Genomic DNA, 20,901 nt, shown 5'->3' with positions numbered 1-20,901 from the left:
CCCAGTTCCTGACACAGAGCTCCAAAAACCCTTGCAGTTTCCTGAGTGATGGGGATGATAGGAGCATCTGACAGAGTTCCTAAGGCCCCTGAAACCTCTGGAGTGCTAAGGGTGTCTTTTTGCATGCTGATGAGATAATTGATGGCTGGGGGCCCCTACAGAGCTTCAGGATGGGGGCTGGTCACCCGAAAGACCAAGGCATGATTGGAAGATTGGAACTTTCAGCCTCACCCCCTGGCTTCCCGGTTTGGGAGAGGGGCTGGAGATTAAGCTGATCATTGATCATGCCTACATGATGAAACCTCCATAAAAATCCCTGAACTATGGTGTTCAGAGAGCTTCTGGGTGGGTGAACATGTAGAGGAGCTGGGAGGGTGGTGCACCCACATCCCTTGCTCTATGCTTCTTTTCCATTTGGCTCTTCCTGAGTTGTATCCTTTATAATAAATGGGTTATAGTAAGTAAAGAGCTTTCCTGAGTTCTATGAGCTATTCTAGAAAATTATCAAACTCAAGTGAGGAGTGCTGGGAATCCCAGATTTATAGCGAGTTGATCAGAAGTATGGGAGGCCTGGACTTGTAGTTGGCTTCTGAAGTGAGGGAGGGGCAGACTTGTGGGACTCGGTCCTTAATCCGTGTGGTCTGTGCTAACACGTAATTAGTGTCAAAAATGTTGATGTGAGTGGCGTAGAGAAAAATAGTGTTTTTCTTTTTAGTGTCCCATGAATGATGTAAGGACATTAGAGAGTTTGGAGCACGAGAGGTACATTTTCAGGTTTGCATTTAAAAAAATATTTCTCTGACTGTGGAGAGTGCCTTGTGGGGAGCGGGGGAGTGGGGCAAGAATGGAAACAAGGTGACCTATAAGGAGGCCATTGCAGGAGTCTAGGGGGGAGGACATATCAGTTGGGACTAGAGTGCTGGTGGTGAAGATGAAGAGAAGTAGATGGATTGAAGAGATACTTTAAGATGTGAATATACAGGACTCAGAACTTGATTGGATATGAGTGTTGAAAACATCTCTCTGAATCTTTTCTTTTCAAAAAATTTATTTATTTGGCTGCGCGGGTCTTAGTTGAAGCACGCGGGATCTTTAGTTGTGGCACGCGGGATCTTTAGTTGCGGCATGTGGGATCTAGTTCCCTGACCAGGGATCTAACCCGGGCTCCCTGCACTGGGAGCGCGGAGTCTTAACCACTGGACCACCAGGGAAGTGCCACCCCTGAATCTTTTCTTGACTCTTTTATTTCTTATCTGTTGCCACTAAGTCAAATCAAAGATACATAACGACCTCATCATTCCTACTGCTAACAATAATGAAACAATAAAGCTGTCATCTGAGTGTCTGCAATGAATGGCATCCCACTCTTGCCATCCTTACTTTTAGAGCTGAAGGAATGGAGTACACAGAAGGGAAGTCACCTGTCAAGGTTTACACAGGGTCACATGCAGTGAGGGTAGACTTAGGCTTGGAACCAAGCAGTCTGCTCTGTGGATCATGCGTTTCTTAAGCACACGGTCGAGCCCTGTCCCTCGGTACCTCGCACACGGATGACTGTCTCCAACTTCGCTCAAGTCTCCCATGTCCTCCAGTCCCTCCTCTAGCTCATTTTCACCACAGTGCCAGACAAATCTTTCCATGACTCCATTTACATCCTTCCATGTGCCTGATCCAGAACCACCATGGCCCCCTTTTGCCTTTTTAAATAAAATCCTCAAGTGTCTGATTTCAGGGCCATCTATAATCTGACCCACTCTACCAATGCAATCTGCTTCCTCACTTTTCTTTTGCAGAAGAATCTAATATGGATATGCGTTTCTATCATTTTAGCTGTTTATATAATTTAGATATCTATTGGCATGCAATATAGTTTGAGTTGGGAGTTGCACTGAAGTAACAAATTAATGGTAGCTTTTCCTTAAGTCATACCCAAAGGCAATGACATCTTTCCGTTCATTTCAAGAGTGTTTTTCCTCGGAGGTAAGAAATGTTTGTGAGGCCAGATACCTTTAAGAACCTAAGACCTAGGCAAAGGTATACCTAGAAAGGGACTGTTTGCAACAGTTGCTCTGGGGAAACCCCTGACCCTTGACTACTCTGCTAGATATGGAGTCTTGGGAGCCCTACTGTTATCAGTTATCATAACTGCAGGGGAAGAGGGGAAATCTGCCAGAATTCCCCCAGGAAGGTAGAAGTGAAGAAAGTATGGCTGAGGTTGTGTAGGGGGAGCTCAGGACCTGTGCTATGGAGGTGGGAAACCAGTGCCCCTGACATGCTCTGGGAGGGCTTGGAGTGATTTTCACGGGATCCCAGGAGGTGGGTTGTCCCAGCACTGGATGCTTGAAGGGAAAACCTGGCAGGTGGTTGGTTTAGCATCTGCTGATTTGGAGGCTAGTACTGAGAGGGAGAAGCCACAGGACTGTTTGAAAAGTGACCAACACAGTGTTCAATAAGTGGCAGATTCACTCAGGCAGACAGACACTTATTGTACGTGGAGGGGGCAGCATAACATGGTCCCTCATGCTGGTCATGGCAGCCATGTAACTTATCCAAACTCGGACACTTTTGAGAGTGGAAGGAACACTATGATTGTTATGATACATTAGTCTGCTCGGGCTGCCATAACTGGGAATCTTAAAGAACAGAAATTCCTAAAACTGTGTGAAATAAATTTCTTCTTTGTGCGTGTGTGCAGAGAGAGCAAGGTCTGTGGTGTCTCTTCCTACAAGGAAACTAATCCCATCATGAGGGACACTTAACCCTAATCACTTCCCAAAGGCCCCATCTGCAAATACCATCACATTGGAGGTTAGGGCTTCAACATATGAATGAGGGAGGAGGGACACAAACATTCTCTCCAAGGCAATGCTGGACCAGCCTTCCTGGACCAGCCAGGAGATAAGTCCAACCTAGTTGAGCCCAGGCTGTAGAGTCATGAGGAGCTGGCCTTGAATCCTGCCTCTGCCACCAACTAGCAGTATGTCCTGGAGGAGTTACTTAACCTTTGTAAACTTGTACTTCATCTGAAAAAGGGGGCTTAATAAGTGTATATCCCTCATGGAGTTGTTATGAGAATTACATGTGCTACTATCAATATATGTGAAGCAGTTAGCACAGAGCACAATTACAAGTTATCGTGATCTAACAATATATTTGTATGTAATAAATACATAGATATTATATTTACTCATAAATGAGATGCTATCTCTACAAGTTGCCTGTATATGTAGATATAACACATTCACAAACTGCTGCTTTTGTGGACGAACCCTTTGAATCCGGGGAACAGCAGCATTCCTCTTCTAAAGTACTTAGGTTCAGAATCATAGACATTTAGTGATTGTAAGTAAGTGGGTTCAGGGCAGGCGTGGTTAAGATATAAAGTCAAAGCTTGCCCTTGGATAACAAAATTAGGAAAAAATAAGCCTGTCACTAACATGATGGACCTTTTGAGGTACCTGGGCAGTGCGATTGGGTTGTTGGATTTCCCGGTTCCCTACAAAGCCTGGTGCCTAATCCGCTGTGTCTATGAATGGCAGGGGGTGGTCAGGAGGACTAAGGAGGGCGAGGTGCTGCCTGTTGAGGGGAAAGGGGTCTCACCTGGTCAGCTGACCTGAGCCCCAACCCCGTGATCCCCCAATAATCTTCTGATCAGTCATCAGGATCTTCCCTCCCCGAAACCGATACCAGGAAGGTGACCTGGATGTAAATTTTCTGGTCACTACAAAGAGATACTGCCTCTCCCCCCCATACCCCCCGCCCCCATCCCCACACACTGTGTTGCTAATTACTAATATTCTGGCTTATATAGCAGGCTCAGAACACAGCAAATGATTTGAATGGCTCTTTTCTCATTTCTCCCAAGGATGACACATCACTAGTGCCATTCTAAATGCCTAGGAGAGAAGTGAACGCATTGCATGCAGTGGCTGCGTCAGGGTTTAGTCCATCGTGGAACCTGAGATGAGAACGCTGTGACCGGGATCAGCCTCCCAGAGACAAGCAGCTCTGTGGACTGACAGGGTCCCCTTCAGAGGCACTGAGAACAGCCCCCCCCCCAGATGCAGCTGCCCTGGAGGCCCGTGTGGGCAGCCACTGGCCCTGCCTCCCCGCCAGGGTCACTCTCCCTACGGTAACTGAGTGCCAACCTCAGCCTCGCGCTTTCCTGAACTCGGACGGGCTTCCCCTGTCTCTAGCATGTCTCTGACGTACTAGAATGTTCCACCCGAGAGATTCACAGGTGCCCGGATTCGCAGTCCCCTCTGGCACACACGCATCCCCTCACAGAAGGCCAGAATGCAAAAGTGCAGGCAGGGCTGTGCTGAGCTGGGGTGTTGGCCCCTTAGCTGGGTGCCCATTCACCAGATAGAGACCTGATCCCCACACAAGCCTCAGAGTTTGCGGCTTCAGAGTTTTGCTGCAGCAGAACCATAAATTATCGCATATTACGAACTTTTAGGGATGCCTGGCAATATTCAATATGAGAGTTAAAATCTGGGATGACCAAGAGTCACGTGGATGATTTTCTCAAAAGCTTTTTTCCTAAGACAGATGCCTTGTTTATTTGGAGATTATTCAAGCTGCATGTCATTGCTTTGCCTGGGCTCCTCTCCACCCTCTCCTCACCCCCACCCCACGCCCAAAACCAGTCCCCCAAATCTCTGCACTTGGCTTTCATTTTCTTTGGACACTGTATGCCCCAAGGGCCCACAGAGAAGAAGATGACTGTCTCCTGCATCGATGTGGCCCACGGAAGGGCGCCAAAGCTTATTGTGTTTCCTTTTGCTTATAGGACACATTTAGCATCACTACCAAGAAAGCGTCTCTGGATATATTTCTGCCTGATGGAAGGAGCATTAAAGTCGAAATTTTAACATCAGATACTGCCGAAAGAGTCCTAGAGGTAAATTCTATCCAAATTCCAGCCCCAGAACTGAATTTAGGAATCATTCTGTTTGAAGGCAGGGACTAGGATACGGTTACCTTCCAGAAGCTTCCTGCCTATCATTTTACTCTGGATGACTTATCTGTAGAGATGCTGGCTTTTTCTGACAGACTGATGGAGGAATCTCAGCTACAGCCAATCCCCTGGGTCTCTTTGGTTTTTTTTCCCCCCTCTGTGGGCACCAACTTTCCAGGTCCTTGCGAAGGCTGCTGTTGGTTCTCTGGAACTCAGCCAGGGATGTGCCCTGCAAATATGCCAAGTGCTTTATTATGGGATGTCCCTACTTGGGAGCAGGAAGGAGGGTGGAGCCCAGATGAGACTACCCAGGTGGGCTGGTGACAGCTTCTGGCCGAGAGTGACAGTGGGGTTGTCAAAGCCAGAAAGAGTGGTCCCTCCTCCCTCGCAGGGGAAAACCCCAGAAACCAATGCCCAGCACTTCTAATTCTGGGTCCACAGGGCCAGAACTGAGTTCTGGTCGGTTCTCTGAGGACTCAGAGGACGAGACCCAGAAAGCATCCTTCCTTCTGCAGATGCAGCCATTACCGGCTCTGTCCCTGAGGCCCTTCCTTCCTCGAGCTGGGCTTCAGAGAGGACTCTGTCTTCTCACACCCACACACTGCTCTAGGGCCAGCTCCCAGGTCCCTTGCCTTTGGAGGGTTTTAGTTTGTCAACTTAAATAAAAAGGTAAAATGAGGTAGCTCAAAATTGTCAAGAAGATGAGTGTATTCAGGAATAGCAGAGGAATTGCAGCTGGGGACATGAAAGCTGGAAAGGCTGCCAGCGTGTCCGCTGAGGGTTTGGGGGAGGCTTTATTTATGGGCCGGGAATGTAAAGAGGGGAGAGTTCAGTTAGAGTCTACTAAAATCAAAACAAACGGAGACCAGATTTGAAAATTCCCCCAGCAGACAAAACCAGTCCTGTCACACAAACAAAGCTCAATTCCACTTATTTTGTGAGACCAACCTGACCTGGGTCATTATCTTGTTTGGGTCTCTGGAAACCATGAGCAAAATTTCCCAAGGCTGATATGAGGCAACCCCGGACTAACTCCCTATCATTTAAGAAAATTCCAATATTATCTGTTTTCTGTGAATTAGGCATTTACGGGAAATCAGCCTCTCAGTCCTTAAGTCTTGTCTTCCTGAGGCACACCTGTGGGGCTTTCCATCTTATATCCTCCGGTTCCATTTAGATCGAAATTCTTTCACAAATTCTAATCCTCCAGAGAAACATTCAAGGGAGAATAAGAAGTTATAAACAGGAGGAAGTCGGAAAGTCTCTAGGACCTTTCCAAGGAAGGAAATTTCTTGTGCTGGGGTCCTGGTGTCTGCCACCTTCTGAGCCGATGACCGGAAGTGCTCCCTGCTGGGCTCCCAGCTCTTGAGCCTGCCTCTACGTGAGACTGTGGGACCTTCCTCCTGCATCATGGCTCCCCCTCCCAGCCTGGAGATTTGAGCCCACCTATGCCCTCCTGGCTGAGTCCCCAGATTAGGAAATACTCCTTCTCTAGATCTTGCTCTGCTCGAGAATGATTATTTTGCACCTTTCTTCCTACTAAAGTCACTACATACACCCTTTTCTTGGCTCCTGGATTGTGACCTGGTTGCTGAGGCCATCCGTTGAGAAGTTACCCTGGGTCCTCCTCCTTCACCCCCCAAATCCTACTGACACTACATCCCAAGTCTCTCTCCTATTCATCCCCCTCCCCATTTCCTCCCCTTCATCCCCATGCCCCTAGCAGCTCCCAAACTAATCTCCCTGCTTCCAATCTTGCTAATCTGTACTGATTTCTAGAATGATCTTTCTAGAAATTATCAAGGGCCCTTGATGCTTAACACTTGAGTGGATTTATACCAAGAGACCCCAAAACACAAAACACAGTTCCCTAAATTGCCCTCCCAGGACTTACAAAGTGGGAGACAGACACATAATAGAAAGAGGAGAAGACAGAAATAGTGAGGGTAGGGACGACAAACTCAGGTACTCTGGGACCAGGCAGGTAAGTCAGGGGTGCAGCTGTAGGATATAAGCTCATTTGGAAATGGTTGGGCCTACAGAGAACCGGAGAGCAGCTGCCCTGCCCAAGGACACCATTATTGACATGTTTTATACACACTGGGCTCGCTGGCCAAACTAGACATAACTGTAGCTGAAGTTGGCTGCTGGTGGGAGTATGGGGTCTCTTATCTGCTGGGGTTAGGTCAAGACCCAGATTCAAATTACAGAGCTGCCACATGTGAGTTTGGGTAAGTTATTTAATTTTTTGAAATGATGTCTAAGTAATTATAGCAATAGCTCACGATCCGTCAGCAGTGCTGAATATGGTTCTTTATCACTATTAGTATTGATGTTAGAGGGAGTGCTGAAAGAGTATTGAGTAGGGCAGTAAGTCTAGGGTTCCACAGTGCCACTTGTTTTGTCCAGTTCCCCTTGTAACTGATAGCAGAACTTGAATGAGGTACATTAACCTCAGAAAAATGTACTTCCCCTCTTCCATCACATTGGCTCGCGAGAAGTTCAAATCCATAGCATGGACATCATTAGCACTGGAGGTAAACTGAAGTAAAGGAGTTTCTGTATAAGGTAAAGCGAGCACTTGGCCAGGCACAGATGTGGGTTCTCTTCCAGTGGCTGGGAAATTCTCTAGCTGACATAAAAATGTAACGTACATTTTGTAATTAAAAATTATTGTCCGTATCTTCTCAAGCATACTTGTCACCACGCTCACTTTGCTTCTCCAGCCATCCTGATGGGCTCTTTAAGCACCAGCAACAAACTAAAATCTCTTTTTTGCTTTCTATGCATTTGTGCTAATGTAGTTTTATTGGTGGTGTTTGTGTTTTGAAGCATCATTAACATTTGCTAAGAAGGAAATACTATCGTGTCTCTTTTTGTTCTGCTTTCTCCCCCTCGAAAGGTGTCTGTATTTATGTCTTTACAAATTATAGAAGGTGTCTCCGTTCCCACTCCTCTATCTTCCTTGGCATGTAAGCTTGCTGTTTTCACTGAATGAGTCAGAGAAGAGAGAAATCTAATTTGAGTGGGCATGGGTTCATATTTACTCTAGGAGAAGATGACTTTGCAATCTGTTACCACTGGTGCACACTCAGCCCCACACACAGAGGTGCCCTGTGTTTTGGTTCAGGGTTTTGCTTTGTTTTGTTTTTGTTTTTGTTTTGCAAGGGCACGGGGAAGAGAGTAAGGTAGAAAGAAGGAGAATGGGGATAAACATTGAGTAGAAGTTGTGAAAAGTTCCCAGGCTCTTCTTTATTTTCAGAGCTATTCTGAGAACACCTACTCATACCATCCACCTAATCAGACCGTCTCCCAAGGTAATTTACAGACCTCGGACAAGAAAGTACCCCTTTGAGCCTGGTACAACTGCCACCTTGAAAACTTGGAGCCATGGTCAAAGGGTCAGCTCACACACAGAGCCATACAGGTGGACCCTCGTGCAGAGGGTTGCAGAGGTGATCTAGTGAATTCAGACGAGGCATGCAAAGAAATCACCCAGGAACCCAGCCTTAAAGAGGGGGTGGGCTGGCCGAGTGGAGAGGGAAAGAGCCTGTGGAAGCATGAATGTTCCTACTAAGGGAGGGTGAATGGATGTGAAATGTTTCGAGGTTACAGTCTCATGACCAGTTGGTAAAAACGAAATCACTGGTGTTGAAATGAAAGCTCTTTGAGGTAAAGGTCAAAGAGGAATATGAAATGAGGGCAGCCTGTGCCCGGGATCTGAGGTTTCACTGAGCAAAAGCCACATAAATTAGACTTGAGCATCCCAGCAGACATCAGAGAGAAGCAGGCCTGGTGTGTCATAGGCGGACATTAGCCTATATACTTTTATATGCCAGCCAATGGTGGGGAACATCCCTTTTCCCAATATCTGGTAATCCAGCCCCCAGGGAAGGTAAATTGGAGTGTGGGCCCCAGGGGCAGGTATTACAGAAGGGCTGATGATCCTGGAGAATGGCTACTGCCCTCCAGTGGACAATAGAGGCCAAACCGATCTGGGAGACAAGTCCTCATCCCAGATGGGACAAACCAGTCTCAGCTGGGGGCCAGTTCATGTCCATTGTTGAGGGGACTGATTTTTATTTTTTTCACTGTAATTTTTTTAAATGTCTAAATTTTCTAAAATGAGTATATACCATTTTTAGATTCGGGAAAGATTTCTCTTAATATCCATTGGCCCCTTAAAGCTCTTTTTATTGATATATTTACAGGCGGACACTCCTAACTTTTCCCTCCTCTTTCTCATCTTTGGTTAAAGGTGGTATCACGCAAAATTGGACTGTGTCAGGAGCTGCTGGGATACTTTGGACTATTTCTCATTCGGTCTTACAAAGAGGGCAAGCTGTCTGGTAAGGAGAGAAGGAAATGCAGGCAGCCTGAGACGGGGTGGGCAGGGGTGGGCAGGTGTGGGCAGGCACTCAGCCAGGAGATGCGAGGTTGCAGCTGAGGGGCCAGTCACCCCCCAGGGGAACGCCCTCGTGCGTGGTCTCTACTACGACTCTCGGCCCCTGAACCGGACATTTGGGGATGGGGGGGCTGTGCCTTTGTTCAAGGTGAGCTGGGGGTGAGCAGCTCCAGAGAGGCAGCGTGGTCAGGAGCAAGACATCAGTTCTCTCTAGTAACCACACTTCCTCTTGTGCCTCCTGAGCCCCAGCGCTGCTGTCCGGTGCACCTTTATCCCTGCACACTGGGGGCTGGTCTCCAGCCACGCCACAACCCCCTTGTGGATGCAGTGCTGGACTCCGGGCATCAGCCGATCCCATCAGACCTTGTTAAGGAATATCTCCTCGTTAAGGAATATTTGCTATGAAATGTGGATGATGTAAATAAGTTCTTAGGTTCTTTAAAAAATATACATGCAGTGAGATAGTGACCAATGACATTGTTTCATATAGCTTTTGCTTTTCTCTACAGTGCATTTCTAGATGTTACAACTTTTTTTGTTGTGAGATGGTATCAGTTGTCTCCGAGTAGTTTACATATGTCCTCAGAAGCTGTGGGGAGGTGATTTGGAGGTGGAAGTTAGCTTGGCCACCAGGAGCTGTGGTGTGCTAGTGAAGGCACTGGACCTCTCTGGACCCCAGTTTCTTCATCTGTATCACAGTGAAAATGTCCCCTACTTAAGCCATTGGTCTTTTATGAGGATCACATGCTACTTATTTTTTAAATGAACTTCAGAAAGTTAAAAATTACATATAAATGCAAGACAGTATTATTATTCTTCCAATCGTAATGCTCTATTTTATCATTTTAAAGCACTGCACTGTATGAAAACTATCTGTGCTGTTTCAACCAATAAGACTCTTTTCCCTTTCTCTAGTCATTAAAAAATTGGTGGACTTTGAACTCCCTTATGTTAGCCTTTGCAGTTCTGAAGTGGAAAACTTCCAGGTTGGACTCAGGAAGTGGTGAGTAAGCATTTATTGTGACAGAAGGTATCTCAGGGTATCTTAGCTTTGCGGGTCAGAGCTTGTCAGAATCTCCCACATCCAGCTCACAGTCTGACAGCTCCAGGGAGCTCAGGAGCTTGGGGAAGGTCCAGGAAAGCAAAGGAGAGAAAGGAGGGAATGAACCAGAACATTTGTCCTAAAGAATAGGACGTTGAGGATGACTTTCACTGGCTCAAGTTTAAAACTTGAGGGATATTATCATGAGGACGGCAGCCATGAAGGTAAGGCTGGGGGTGGGGGGATTGGGGATTGAAGCAGATAGTGGTGAGGAGTTATAGGTCGTGTGTTCGCTTTGGAATAGATGACTGACTGTATTTAATTGAAGGACTTTGTTGATGATTACAAGCAAGTCTGATTTATCTGTTGAACTGTGGTATTCCCTGAAGGCAAAGAGTGGACTCAGCCGATTCGCAGTGATTTTTGTTTTTTTCCATGCTGCACAGCTTGCGGGATCCTAGTTCCCCGACCAAGGATTGAACCCACCCCCCGCCTCAGTGGTGAAAGTGTAGAGTCTAACCACTGGACCCCCAGGGAATTCCCCCACAGTGAATTTGAACTCTACGTATTTGGCTTATATTCCTAAAGGATTCCAACAATACATGCTTATTTACTAGAGCCAGACATATTTTCCTAGGCTGATATGACACAATCTAGGAAAAAAATCTGCAGTATTTTTGCAGAAAATACTTCTATTTCTCCCAGAAACAAGGGGTCCTCTGAAGAACAAACAAAATAACAATGGGGGAATGGGGGAATTAATCTGTAATTCACAATGTTTATTACTGTGGCTGTATTGGATTGCTTCTTTGGCTCACTCTGGCCCAGCCCAGTTAATCTGTAATCTGAACACAGAAGTTTTCAAAGAAAGGCATTTTGACATCGAGGAATAGTAGATATCTTGACCTTGTGATGCCTTGCTAGAGCTCCAGGCTGTGGCTTTGAATTTTGGAAGAAGATTCCCAGCAGGGCTAGAAGTTCATATACTGCTATTCAAAAGTATTCTGAGAAACGGTCAAAACCTGTGGCATGGAGCCCTGAGAAGGGGAAAAGGATGCAGTTCTGTCTGAGAGTTTAGAGAGTAGTTATTCTTCTGGAAGCTGCCCATAATAACAGGTGGCTAAGCATAGTTGTTCCTGGGATCTGAGTATGTGAATCGCAGGGTTTAGCTGAACTTTAGTCAAGTTCTTCAAGCTCTCTAAGCCTCAGTTTCTTTATCTGTAAAATGGGAAATAATAATAATAGGGTCTATCTCATAGGATTATAGTGAGAGTTAAATGGAGAAATCCTATATGCTCAATAAATTTTGGTCATGTTTATTATTGTTATATTGATGATAATAATGATGATAATAGTAACCACCCCTACCCCCCAAATCCCTGGGGCTTAGACTGTTTTGTCCATGGACTCTCCCGAGAACCTGAGATCAAAGAAGAGATGAGGATTCTGTCCCTCACCTCGAAGCTTGAATTGGAAATTGGGCTTTGCCTATGTCTTCATTAAATAGATAACTTCTGGATCATAAGTGCAAGACAAAATGTCTACCCCGTCACCAGCCTGTATCTCAGATCTGGGCAGATTGCCTTTGCTCCTGGGGACTGGGAGGAAAGGAGGTCCCACTTCAGCTGTTAGAGCTGAGGATGAGGTCACTGGGAGGGGAGAGCCTGGAGAAAGGATCCCGCAGGTGCCTGGCCCTCTGTCCAGAGTGAGGTCTTATTGGGTTGGAGCAGGGAGGCTCGCTTGACTAACACTAGCTGTGGGATTCCCAGCAGGTGAGGCCTCGCAGTGAGACCTAGTCAAGTTTTAGGGATTTTTCTCTGTCTCTGAATTCCCTGGTGCATCTCTCCAAAGATGGTATAGTTCCTTCCAGACCAGAGGGTGCCTACCCTGGCCTCGCAGGGCCCCAGTCTGGGGTGGGTCTGGGAGTTCTCCAACTCTGGTGCAACAGTTGCTATTCTCTGCCACACAGGGCACCTGGGGAGAAGGGGTGAAATAGCTAAGTGGAATACAGGGAGGAATACTTCAGCTTCTCCTCCGCAGCCCCTAGAATGAAGCTGATCTTCAAGCAACATTTTCATCCTTTTCCTGGTCTATGCCGATCCCACTGTCTCCTCCCCCTCCACTGCTGAGTGCCCCGATTCTGCTCACCTGTGCCTTCAGACTGGTGATAGACCAGCCCTGGTGCACCCTCTCCTGATGGTCTCTGTCGGTTCTTAGCCTGCTACTGGGCTCACACAGTACTTGCGACTTCACTTCATCCTGGCGATTCTAGAGCTGTTAGACAGACATGAGGCCCTGCTATTTGCAAGTCCCTTTGTCCAGAGGGTCAAGTCTGAATAGGACCCAGCCCTGATCTAAGGGGTCTTCACATCTGGTGTCAAGATCAGCTTGATCAGAGCAGCAGTCAGGATAAACTCAGGGTGCTGAGGAAGCACAGGGGGTGGGTGGGTTGCTAACACAGACTCGGGGAGTAGAGACCAGAGGAGGGGACATGAGGATGAAGCTTGTGGGAGAGACGGATAAGGCCGGGACGGAGGCTGATGAGGCGAGTGGTCTTCGGGGTGGAGGGAGAGAAGAGAAAACAGGGTTGGAATGTAGAGTGTGGGGGAGGGGAGAGAGGTCAGAGATGGAACTGGAAATGACATTGGGGTCTTGGGAGCAAACAGGATAAATGCTCTAACTCCTGGGACTATGAGAGTCTGAAAAGTTACTTGGGAAAGACCACTCCAGTTAGAATGTGGAGTGTGGGACTGAGGGAACACAACCAAGGCAGAAAGTCTGGTGAGGAGGTCACCGGAGCAGCTCAGGCAAGAGATGACATGGCCTGGGTACCGGGCAGTGATATAGATGTGAGTACAGGGCAGATCGTTATGCCAGGAATTGCGGGTGGGGAGAGGGCGTGAAGACTTGGTGGCCAAGAGGGGGGCTGGCTGTGAACGGTGATGTGCACCATTCCCTTCAAGCTTTTTGTTTGTTTGTTTTGCATTTCTATTCTCAGAGCCCACCAGGTAAGCTTACAATATAAAGACAATAGGAAACAGAAGAGGTGGAAGTACAGGTGAAGACTAGGCAAGCAGAGGGTTGTGGCTTTGCTAGAAGAGGGGGCCTTGGTTCAAGGCGTCGAGGACCACCACTTCGGAGAGCATGCACTCCCAGGTGTGCCCATTAGCCGTGTCATGAGTTAACTGAACGCTCCTGAATCACGCAGGTACCTGGACCCGTCCCTCGACTCCAGGCTGATGGACTGCAGAGCAGCTGTAGATTTGATCTACATGCAGGTGAGGCGAACCAAGAGCTATCAGAACACCAGATACTATAGGCCTTTTGAGTTTGAAACCATTACAGAACACGTGTGGCAGTTCAGAATTCTACCTCCATACCTAGAAGAGGTGAATTCATATAAACAGAAAGTAGAATAGAGGTTACACGGGGCTGGGAGGAGGGGAGGAGTTATTGTTTAATGGGTATAGAATTTTTGCTAGGGATGATGAAAAAGTTTTAGGTATAGAGAGTGGTGATGGTTACACAACATTGTCAGTGTTTTTAGTGCTGCTGAATTGTATACCTATAGATGGTTAGAATGATAAATGTTATGTATATTTTAACCACAGTAACTAAATAAATAGAATATAAATAGATAAATAGATAAATATTTTTAAAGAAGTAGAGTTTAGAGGGAAAAGAATTCTACTCCATTCTAACAATCTCTCCGAATTGGCAGCTGACGCTCCATCACCTAGGCTAATTTACATGAGCCCGGAAGGATATCCCTGCTAATTTAAAGTCACGCATGGTACCCACATCTCACTTTAGCATAATCTTCTTTTTCCCTAAACCAACAAGTAGCGTACCCGCCCCTGGGGCCAGCCTCATGGGCAAGTGGCCTGTGGCGCTGCACTGCCCCCTGCCCCCCATGCTCAGACGGCCCCAGGCTTGTTGAATACTCTGCTGTCACATCTTGAAATTCTTAATTTTTTAACAAGGGACCCTGCATTTTCATTTCGTACTAGGCCCTGCAAATTATGTAGTCGGTCCTGCCTTACCCCTGCCCCTCAGTCTCCAGAAAAGTAAATTTAGAGTTTGGCCTCCATTCCTTTCCCAACTTAATGTGGTGAAGACTCTGCTCAGCCGTGGTCAGCAGAGGCTGCCTCTGTGATGCCCCACTGGTTACCCCCATCTCAGCTCCCGCCTGCTTCCCCAGCTCCCCGCCACTCTTCACCCTCATGAGGCAGCATCTTCAGCGGCCTGATCCTTTCCCAGGCCTGGCTTGACAGTTCTGGGAGGGAGGTTTGGAAACTTCTTTTAAGGTGTTCCATGAGGTTATCCCTCAGTTTGTTCTCAAGAAGCAGAATGGTGGGTCGAATTCCTGGCCTGTTCAAACCCTCCCACGGTTTTCTATTCCCTCAGACTGAACCCCACATCCTGACGTACTTGCTTTATCTTCTCCTTAGCATTTCCACCATTTCACTATATATAACATTTTTGTTTACTGTCTCTATCCCTACTAGAATGATTTCTCCATGAAATTGGGAATTTGTTTTGTCCACTGCTGTATCTCCAGAAACTAGAACTATTCCCAGCATGACCTTAGCATTAAGCCTCCTGGGGGGCCCCTCATAGTACTAACTGTTTTAAATGCATTGTTTCATTTAAGCTTCATAATAATTCTGTCAGGCAGTTGGTACCATCTGCATTTTTAAGAAAAAGAAAAAATAACGTTTGCTGACAAAGGATTGAGTAGGCTTAGATGTGGAGGATTTAGAAAAGGGATTTAACACATTTGCAGGTGGCTTTTATGCAGTGTGGTTCTAAGCTGCTATACTCTGTGGCTTTTCATAAACTAAGGAGGTAGAATTGAAGAGAGGGGAGAAGTGTCAGGTCAGACATTACTTTTAATGAGCTTTGCAAGGGGACAAGGAAACACTGATAGAACCTCCTGCAGTACTTTGGTTGTAGCAAAAAAGTGAAAGGGTGGATTTTGATGCTTTGGTTTACGAAAGAGCATAGAAGAGGAAAAGCACACACTTCCTTAGATGACTTCTGGTTTTGTTTTAAGCAATTACATTGCTTTAATTGGATTATTTTAAGCAAGTCTTCATTTTGGAGTGGTTTGTTATGCAGCAATAGCTAACTGATACATAGCTGTTCATACTGTTTTCCCTTTAGTTGGATTAGGTGTGTTGTTGACATATGTGTTGAGTCTAATTGTCATTTAAACTTACTTCATAAAGTATGATTCTGCATGGGATGGGAGTTATTGCTTACACAGAGAGGAAAAGAGTGGGTGGCAGGGTTCCCTTTTATACTGGAAAAGCAAATGTTCATCTTTGAAGAAATGACCACAGTTCCATGTTTCACATTTTCTCGCAAAGCAACAACCAGGTGCTTTATGTTCCCAGAGAGAGGAAACTGCTCCATTTTATACTAAGATTAAGCAAAAGGACTGCCTAGCACAGGCTGAGCAGTGCTGCTGAAGGTGAGAGAAATTGCCACATGTCTCAGAAGAAATGAAAGCAATTACCAGCCGGGAGAGACTGGCATGAGCAGTTCATGCACTGCACAGGACTGCCACATGGCACTGTGTTATAATTCAATTGGCAATGTTTTTTCTCAGTGTCACACAAGACCATCATATTGTAAAATCAACGGAATCGTCAGTTTGACAAAATAGAGCATCATTTGTGTATATATCTCCCCCACTAGACCACCAGCTCCACACAAGGACCTTGGCTTTTTCAGCACAGGGCAGAGAACCTGGGTGTATGACTGAACAGACACAGCAGACCCCAGCAGCCAGAATGTGACAGAAGGACTCACAACCTTAATACACATTTCTCCTTAGGTGATTTTTTAAGAGACCAAGACCATCTAGTAAATGATTTCCACGTAACTCTTCTAAATTCTAAGAAGGCAAATCAAAATATCACTTATTAAATAGTTAATGTTCACTATGGTATTTTTTATGGCTAAGATATAGTTTTGAGCTCGTTTCATATCCCACTTTGATCCACGTATAACCATGTTCAGTGTACTTACACCCCTGTTACATGAGCTGGAACATAATTTACCATTTTAAATGTTTACTGAGGCTCTGCGCCACTGTATTCTTGCTGTTATGATACATTATTAGTGTCTGGTTTATTTGCCAGCACATCCTTCATTGAGAATGCATCACCTAATTCTAATATTGTTTCTGTGGCATGGTTTCCAGGGATACAGAGTAGTGAGAGTTAGGAACTGCTAGCATCATAATACAATATTTACCTGTCTTCATTAAGGAGTTGTAAACCAGAGAGATATCGATGGTATCTCCTCCTCTTATAGCTGGGGGAAAGATGGCTTCATGGAAAGCACACTGAATTGTAGTTTCAAAAATGCATTCTATCCCTTGCTCTGTCACTGGCTCTCTCTCTCTGGGTGACCTTGGGACGGTCACTTCATCCTTCTGGAACTGGAACTACAATTTCTCCCTGTGAAGTGACGAGACTGAACTAATAGTCTCTAAGTAAGTTTTCTTCCAGCTTTAACAGACTGACATTCAAACCTTAGCTCTTTGCCTGGCAAAGTCTTCAAAAAACTGTAGTTGATGTCATAATAACCTGTGCCATTATCATTCCTTGAATTCGAGCGGAGCCACTGAGAAATGGAAAGGGGGCCACCGGCCAGCAGGAGGGAGGGAACCACAGTGCTGCCTCCTTTGGGAAGTCTTACTTGCCTTCTCCCTCCCTGCCCCCATGGTATTTTGTTCTGCCCTCCATTATGGTGCCCGCACCTGGTATTGTGAATACTGGTTCACATAGTATCTCCCTAGCTAGACTCTGAATGGCCAAGGGCACAGACTGTGTCCTGGGTGCTTAGGATATGTGAGTGAGAAGCAATCATCCTTTTAAAATGTTAATGGAAAACGTTCTGAGGAGTTCTGATAAATAACAGTGCCATCATAATTAACCATTAAGGAATACTATCAATTTTTTTAAAGCAAGCGTGTCCAGTGATGCCCCACGAGCCAAGTGGACTCCTGCAAGGTGTTTCCTTCCTCCTTCTTTTTTAAAATTTGAGTGACATTAAACAAAATGGAAGATTGCGTATAAAAGTATAAGTTTCTGGATTTTCTAAAAAATACTGAAGGCTCAGTCAATTCTGGGCCTACATTCAGCAGGGCTACCACTGGCCCATTTACAATTTGTGCAAATTAGAAAAAGGTGCCCCTTCCCCCAGGCAGGCCCAGCCCTGCATCAGGGCCCATGGTACGATAAGGGGAGTGTGGGCTGACCACTAGCCTCCTAATACCCCCATGGCTCAATGCCCTTGTATGGGCCCAATCTGCTCCCGCATTCCTGGCCTTGCTCTGCTCAGCCTCAAACACCCGGAGCCAAGTGGCTGATGCCTTGTTTAAAAAGGCATGCACTCTCCATTTCTCACTACAAAAGCCTCTGCAGAGGGCACTAGCGTATGCGTGATTGAAGCTCATGAAAACCTTGACTTACGTGATTTCATGCAATTTTAAAAATTAGGTTCCACGTGAGTCTCCATCAACCAGTCTTCGGGGAACCATATAACTGAATAGAGACATTTATCTAAACTCGACTCTCTCATTGCCTGGAGTGAGGTACTGTATATAATACATTTGAGTGATGCCTTCTGAAGTCATAATCAGGGGCAAAGGTTTTCAAAGGTAGTAAAACAAAAACAGTTATGTTACCTCTCCTGTAGGACATGTAAATCTCCGTGTTTGAGACTCCCAGATCTTCTAATGATGAATGATGTATCTTTGGTTAGTACTTACATACTAACCGCCATGATTGCTGTTTACCTTGTATTTTTAGCCATGTTTCTCTTTGACATTGTTGCCCTGTTCTAACAGTCCTTACAGGGCTTTAACATCAAGTAGAATTCTGGAAAGAAAAAGGTGTTTTCTTCTTCACACCCATGCTGATTCCATTCTGGTGTGGTATCTAGGTTCAGTTTTGAGAATAGTTGGCAACAAGGAGAAAGCCTTGGGGTGTGTAGCTGCCTACATGGTCAGAATTCAGTGTCTTGGGCAATAGGAGGAGGGCTTGGTGGAGTGATCAGATCTGGGTTTTAATCCAACCCTTGCCACTTACTTACTGGGTTGTCTTGAAAGTCATAACCTCTCTGGACCTTGATTTTACCCATCTGTAAAATGGGGGTAAATGTTCCTAACCCACAGAACAGTTTGGAAAAAGTCAATGGGAAAACTTATGTAAAACAGGTTCTCAACAAATAGTAGTCATTCTTCTTCTCCTCTCTAAATCCATCTCCTTTCCTCCAACCTAAAGAGCAGCATCAAAAATTTATTCAGCTTTTCTTTCTGTCCTTCAGTGATATGAGGGACATAACACATAGACTTACATTCAGACTAAGATATAAATAAGTGCTGGTAATCGGCAAAGAATTGTTTGCAGTTTTGCTGGATGTAAGACATTGGACAAGATACACTGAGGTAAAGGACTCAGGCTCTTTCCTTGAGGTGTTAACAGTCTGAGGACCACTGGAAAACTCTTTTAAAGCATTATGGCGGCATAGCACAGGCTAAGTGTATGCAGCTGATGAGATGGAAAGCTGATCTCAGAGCCTGCCCTGGGGCCAGGCGGGATAAAGGGGTAAGGGAGGCTGGATGCCAGGAACGGAAGGGAAGAGCACAGAAGAAATTGCTGAGGGCTTAAGTTGTCTTCAGGTGATTTCTGTCTTTAAGACCAGTGTTGTTCTGCTTAAATCGTCAGTGCAGATTAGGAAACAGAACTGAGCAGCCCATCAGGGAGTTGGAGTTTGGGAACACTAGCTGGTGGCAGTTACCCAAAGCTGATCAAAAAGGGCCTAACAGTGTATTCACTTTTAATTGTTTTTCAATTGTAAAATTTGTTTTCATCTTATAAAAATATGCAAATATGGAAGAGCTCAAAAACAAAAGTAAACATCATCCCGAATCTTAAATCGACCATACGTATAAACTCAACTTTTTTGATGTGTTTATTTCATATACTACATTTCGCTCATATGTACATCCATTTTCTTGACTCCTAAGTGTGGATACAAGGTCTTTTGGGTTTTGTTTTATATATATTTTTTGTTTTATAAAAATCAGGATCTACTACTATGCCCTTATTTTGTAACTTGACATTTTTTCATGTATCAATGCATCACAGACTTTCCTCATGTTGTTAAATATTCTATATAGTTTTAAATGATAGCATAACTTATTATTTGGTTGTACCTAAACTCAGTCACCTATTTTTGGGCATTTCATAATAGTACCTATTTCATAGGGTGGCTGTGAGGGTTGACTTTTTTCTTTATGTGGGGGGTGGGGGGAGGAGTGCTAAAATAATAGAAATTTATTCTCTCACAGTTCCATAGGCCAGAAGTCTGAAATCAAGGTGCTGGCAGGACCATGTTCCCTCTCAAGGTGCTAAGGGAGTTTCTGTTCCTTGCCTCTTTCATCTTCTGGTGGCTCTGAGCATTCCTTGGCTGGAATACTACTCAGCCATAAAAAAGATGAAATCCTGCCATTTGTGACAACATGGATGGACATGTATTTCACTCAGTATTTTGCTGAGTGAAATAAGTCAGATGGAGAAAGACAAATGCCATATGATTTCACTGAAATATAAATTAAATAATCAATAAATAATATGATAAAATAAATGAACAAACCAAACCAAACAAAAACAAATGCATAGATACCGAGAACAAATTAGTAGTTACCAGAGGGGGAGGGGGTGGGATTGACTTTTGTTTTAGAGCAATTAGAACATTGCCTGACACATAGTAAGCACCATACATGTGTTTGCCACTATTAATAGTTGAAAAATTTTCAGTATTACAAACAATAGTAGTAATAGCCTTATCAGTACATTTTCCCCACGTCTATGTTTATCATGCCTATAGGTGGTTTTAGATTTATATGCCAAGTCACCTCCATAAAATTTTACCAGTTTAAATTGCATCAGATCTATATGAAACTTCCTGTTTCTCCAAACCCTTGCCAGCTCTGAATATTATATATATTTTTTGTCTTTGCCAATTTGAGAGGCAAACAGATTCTTTGACTACTAGTGAGGTTCAATCTATATTTGTCATTTGGAATTCCTTTTTATTAATTGCTGATACATATCCTTTGTCCATTTTCCTATTAGGGATGTTTACATTTTTACTGTTGGTTTACGTAAATAAGATCAACTCTTTGCCACATATGATGCAGTCATTTCCCCTGGTTTGCCATTTGCTTCTTAGTTTTGTTCTTGGTGGTTTTATATACAGAAGTTCTTATATTTTTATGTAATTATACATTCATTTATATGACATTTTATCTTTGTATCTTAGAAAGGTATTTCCTATCACAAGATCAGATAAAAATACCTTTTATTTCCTTCTGGTTCTTTTATGGTTTTTACATTCGAATCTTTAACCTATCTGTGTTTATTTGATTGGGTGGTGTGGGGAAAGAGCTAGTTTTATTTTCTTTCCTAAGTG

General features: G+C 44.9%; 1 protein-coding gene across 1 annotated transcript in view; it reads left to right on the top strand.

Annotated features, from left to right (window-relative positions):
- The window catches only part of SNX31 (sorting nexin 31), a 66,273-nt gene that overhangs the window by 24,249 nt on the left and 21,123 nt on the right, over positions 1 to 20,901 (top strand). The window contains exons 5-8 of the mRNA XM_061171992.1: positions 4,793 to 4,903; positions 9,219 to 9,309; positions 10,281 to 10,368; positions 13,616 to 13,685. Of these exons, the coding sequence (XP_061027975.1) occupies positions 4,793 to 4,903; positions 9,219 to 9,309; positions 10,281 to 10,368; positions 13,616 to 13,685 (360 nt within the window). The remainder of the gene's footprint in view (positions 1 to 4,792; positions 4,904 to 9,218; positions 9,310 to 10,280; positions 10,369 to 13,615; positions 13,686 to 20,901) is intronic.

Source organism: Eubalaena glacialis, chromosome 17, assembly GCF_028564815.1.
Source record: "Eubalaena glacialis isolate mEubGla1 chromosome 17, mEubGla1.1.hap2.+ XY, whole genome shotgun sequence".
Classification (NCBI taxonomy): Eukaryota; Metazoa; Chordata; class Mammalia; order Artiodactyla; family Balaenidae; genus Eubalaena; species Eubalaena glacialis.
This window is presented reverse-complemented; position numbering and strand designations above follow the sequence as displayed.